Source organism: Anneissia japonica, unplaced genomic scaffold, assembly GCF_011630105.1.
Source record: "Anneissia japonica isolate Jap-2015-1 unplaced genomic scaffold, ASM1163010v1 scaffold287994_len634616_cov204, whole genome shotgun sequence".
NCBI lineage: Eukaryota > Metazoa > Echinodermata > Crinoidea > Comatulida > Comatulidae > Anneissia > Anneissia japonica.
In genome coordinates, this window is record NW_022707798.1 from 610,331 (window position 1) to 615,494 (window position 5,164).

At 36.7% G+C, this 5,164-nt stretch overlaps 1 protein-coding gene across 1 annotated transcript in view; it reads left to right on the plus strand.

Annotated features, from left to right (window-relative positions):
• The window catches only part of LOC117106439 (broad substrate specificity ATP-binding cassette transporter ABCG2-like), an 8,402-nt gene extending 5,447 nt beyond the window's left edge, over positions 1 to 2,955 (plus strand). Inside the window, exons 7-12 of the mRNA XM_033247815.1 lie at positions 111 to 205; positions 531 to 703; positions 1,091 to 1,156; positions 1,730 to 1,815; positions 2,211 to 2,300; positions 2,682 to 2,955. Of these exons, the coding sequence (XP_033103706.1) occupies positions 111 to 205; positions 531 to 703; positions 1,091 to 1,156; positions 1,730 to 1,815; positions 2,211 to 2,300; positions 2,682 to 2,829 (658 nt within the window). The 3' untranslated portion in view covers positions 2,830 to 2,955. The remainder of the gene's footprint in view (positions 1 to 110; positions 206 to 530; positions 704 to 1,090; positions 1,157 to 1,729; positions 1,816 to 2,210; positions 2,301 to 2,681) is intronic.
• Positions 2,956 to 5,164: the final 2,209 nt, after the last annotated feature.

A 5,164-nucleotide genomic window follows, 5' to 3' on the forward strand; every position in this document is an offset into this window, starting at 1 on the left:
GTTGTCTTCATTATTATTGTGCCTATATAATGCTATTGTATGTAGCACACTTTATTCAAAAATTTAATACAAGGCCCACATGGCCCAACTGAGTTTATAACGTAAATTCCTTTCACAGGTTTTCAATGCGAGGCGTTCAACAACCCGGCCGATTTCTTCCTTGACATTATTATTGACCATGAAACAGAATCACTTAAAAATAGGAGTGAGTGTTTGATTGTTTCCGTTTTTTTTTTCTTTTCTTTTTCTCCCTAATTAACATCAATGCTTTTTCAAAAATAGCTTTCAGCCTGGCGTGCGATGCTTCAGGCAATTTCTTTTCTATAATGTCCTCAGACTATAATTGCATAGGCTTATTAAAATTTACAACTTGTAACTTACTTTAGTAAACAATCAAAGTAATTGAAATAATATTTCAATAACAGATCAACGCAGGCAATAATATACATTCAATAGTTAACATGCATTTAGGCATAATTAGACAAAATCTGAAAAAAATATTTTATAATTTATATGATTTTTTCGAGCAGACAGTTCTGAAAACGGGACAACTAAAGAACACATGTCTCTGGTGGATAATTTTAAGAAGTCAACACACTACACATCTCTGCAAGACGAAGCAACGAAACTACTTTCTAACTACAAACAAACTCAGAACGTTGTTGTGCATAAAATCGATTATCCAACTTCTTTTCTGAAACAGGTTTGGAATCGTTTTCCTTATCAAACAATGCATGTTAACTCGTATATGAATATACATTTATTTTTTCCTATATGAAATTATATACATTATTGGGTTATACTGTATAACAATATACATGTATGATAATATAATATAAAAGTAGGCCTTCGGTATATCATTAATTGGCTTCAAGCCAACTCGGCCCTTTACCAACTCGGACCTTACAGACTCTGCCCTTCACCCTCGGCCCATAAATAATAGGCCTACATGACCCATAACCAACTCGGCCCTAGCCAACTCGGCCCTTGTCGCGTTGGTATGGTCCGTGTTGGCAAAGGGCCGAGCTGATTCGAATTGATTGATTAAGTGATCGATTTTTCTACCGAAATTAATATTATTTTCTTTCAGTTTGCTGTTTTAGCAAGGAGAGCATTCACTAACTTGATTCGAAACCCTCAAACATCTACGTTACAGGTATACAAATTAGACTTACGTAACAAATTGTAGGCCTACTGTCAGGTGTCTCCTTATTAAATTGCATAACTCAAAACTATTCGACCTGTTTTCTGCTCAAATTGTATTTCTTAATCAATTAATGTATATGTATGTAAGAATAATGATAATATTTATAATTTCGATGTTGATTGCGTCAGGAAATTTGATAGGAATGCCGTTTTCCCATTACATGGCGTGTTATCGTACTGAATAGGCATATAAGTACTTTCCCGTATACTTGCAACAAAAATCGCTAGTGATTTTGGTGGAAATCGAACCCACGACCGTCAGATAACTAGCCTGGGGTCATAACCACTAGATCAATTGAATTGAACACTAGCCACTAAGTGCCAGCTCGGTGGTCTAGTAGTTGTGACACCAATCTAATGTTAATGATATGATATAATAATAATAATAATAATAATAATAATAATAATAATAATAATAATAATAATAATAATAATAATAATAATAATAAACAAAAATTAATAATAATAATAATGATTTATAGAAATGTTTTTTCAAAATTAATACTAGTATTTTTACTGATAGATATTAATACTCGTTGTTCTTGGTCTCGTCGTGGGTGGATTATTTTGGCAGCTCGATACTTCGCTCTCGTCAGGAATACAGAACAGGTTGTGGTACAAGATAGTCAATAGTGTTTTAAAGTTACTGTCAATTGCGCAGGCTAGTTGCAGGATTTTTTCTCACGATATGAACAACTCCACTCCCTAAATCTCATATTGAGATTTAGTTTGTGTAAAGCATCGTGTGTGTATGTTTGTCTTGTGTAAGGGATTGTCACCTACAAGTAGGACTGTGATATAGGCCTATATTCGCTATTGGCAATCCTTGGCACATGTATTGTGTGCCTAAAGAAAGAATAATAATAATAATAATAATAATAATTTTATCAATGAAGAACTGTACACTCACACAATATGTATAAGAGACAGGCATAGGCTTATTAAAATTTACAACGAAGCGTGTTTTTTTTTCTTCTCATTTTGATACTTTTCCCTTTTCTCAGAATCGGTGTATTTTTCTTTATGATAATGAACATCACATTTGGAAACATTAGTGCCTTAGAGGTGTTCATTTATGAAAGAGTTATATTTATGTAAGTATTTTTATATATGTACCTAATTTCATAACTCTCAGTGTAGACAATAATACTAGACTCGTCCTGCATGTTTCATTGCCATCATTTCTCTGGGTTAGGCTTACCAACAGTGAGTTTACACCAGGAATGCAGTTTCTAAGAGTTTTAAATTGGACGGGAATGATGGGGTGATATGGGATGATTTTACTATTAGTGAGTAATTTTTGGCTTAAGAAATTACAAGTGAGGTGGCCGGGAGGCACTGGGGAGTGAGCTTCTTTGCATTAAGAGGGGAGGGTGGTCGGGGGACCACTAGATACGCTACAATAACGCGAGGGGTCTTGCTTAGGTTGCGCTAGTATAACATGTGTTATTACTGTATTATTATTTTGTTTGCAGGCACGAGTCAGCTGGTGGTTTCTATCGCACGTCCGCTTATTTTTTTGCAAAGGTCCTATGTGATTTGGTTCCAATGCGCATGTTCCCCACATCAGTGTACTGCTGTATTACGTACTGGATGATAGGTAAGATGCAGCTAATGGCTTAATGTGAAAGAAGTGTAGTGGAACTGGCTAAGGATTGCTTCAAATTCCTAGCTTCAGAGTCACTTGTATAATAGCAGTCAACCAGTACAGTACCATGCAGTATCTACCAGTACAGTATCTACCAGTACAGTAACATACAGTATCTACCAGTACAGTAACATACAGTATCTACCAGTATCATTCAGTATCTACCAGTACAGTATCATACAGTATCTACCAGTACAGTATCTACCAGTACAGTATCATTCAGTATCTACCAGTACAGTATCATACAGTATCTACAAGTACAGTATCAGTACAGTATCTATCAGTACAGTATCATACAGTATCTATCAGTACAGTATCTACCAGTACAGTATCATTCAATATCTACCAGTACAGTATCTCCAATACAGTATCACTCAGGATCTACCAGTACATTATCATACAGTATCTACAACTACAGTATCATACAGTATCTATCAGTACAGTATCATACAGTATCTATCAGTACAGAATCTACCAGTACAGTATCATTCAATATCTACCAGTACAGTATCTACCAATACAGTATCTACCAATACAGTATCTACCAATACAGTATCATACAGTATCTACCAGTACAGTATCATACAGTATCTACAACTACAGTATCATACAGTATCTATCAGTACAGTATCATACAGTATCTATCAGTACAGTATCTACCAGTACAGTATCATACAGTATCTACCAGTACAGTGTCATACAGTATATATCTACCAGTACAGTATCTGCCAATACAGTATCATTCAGTATCTACCAATACAGTATCATACAGTATCTACCAGTTCAGTATCATACAGTATGTACAAGTACAGTATCATACAGTATCTATCAGTACAGTATCACACAGTATACTGTCCAGGTAACAATCCCACATGGGGCCCATATGCAAAATATCTGGGAAAAGTCTTATGGGCTACCCCATATTTTTCCCTTATGGGATCCGTCTGGGCAATCACATATGGGGTTTGCCCATGGTTTACCCATATGGAGCCCATATGCCAAATATATAGGCAAATATATATGGGAATGCCCATATTTAAAGTACATGGGCCCCATATGGTAAATACCTGGGCAGATAAATATGGAAATGCCTGTATAAGAGACAGGTTCTGCACTCTAGGATAACTATTATATTTAGCTGCATGCGTCTACATGGGGCCCACATGCCGAAGACCTGGGTAGTTGAATATGGGTATGCCCATATTAATTTCGTATTGGGCCCATGTGCCAAATATCTGGGAAAATACTTATGGGCATGCCCACATATAATACACATGGGACCCATATGCCCAATACATGGGCAAGTAAATATGGGAAGCCCATATTTAATCCAAATGGAGCCCATATGCCAAATATGTGGGCAGTTACATATGGGCATTGTGGGGGCGGGGGAGGCAAAAAATTGCACAAAAACTACTAACACCGGAAATGGGTTCCATGTGCCAAATATCTGGGAAAATACATATTGGCATGCCCATATTTATCTACATGGGGCCCACTTGCTAAAGACCTGGGTAGTTGAACATGGGTATGTCCATATTAATTTCGCATTGGGCCCATGTGCCAAATATCTGGGAAAATAATTATGGGCATGCCCACATATAATAAAAATGGGACCCACATGTCAATTACCTGGGCAAGTAAATATGGGAGGCCCATATCTAATCTAAATGGAGCCCATATGCCAAATATATGGGAAGTTACATATTGGCATGCCCTTATTTAATTTGCATGGGACCCATATGCCAAATAACTGGGCATATAATTATGGGATTGCCCACATTTAATCCACGTGGGTTCAATGTGCCAAATATCTGGGAAAATACATATTGGCATGCCCATGTTCAGTCTACATGGGCACCACATGCCAAATAACTGGGCAGATAATTATGGGAATTCCCACATTAATCTACACGGAGCCCATGTGCCAAATATCTGGGAAAATAAATATGGACATGCTCTTGTTCAATCTACACGGACCCCATATGCCGAATAACTGGGCAGATAGTTATGGAAATAATACCCGCATTTAATCCACATGGGGCCCATGTATTAATAGCTGGGGAAATACATGGGCTTAAGCTAGTGTTTAATTTACACATTTACATATGCCAAATAAAGGGAGGATAACCTTGGGAATGGCCACATTTAATCTACATGTGACCCATATACCAAATATCTGGGAAAATTCATTTCCATGTGCAATCTACATGGGTCCAATATGCCAAATTCCTATATGCCAAATTCCCATAGGGCCTAATGTGTCAAATATATAGGAAATAATATTTGTGCCTGTGTTTACTCTACATA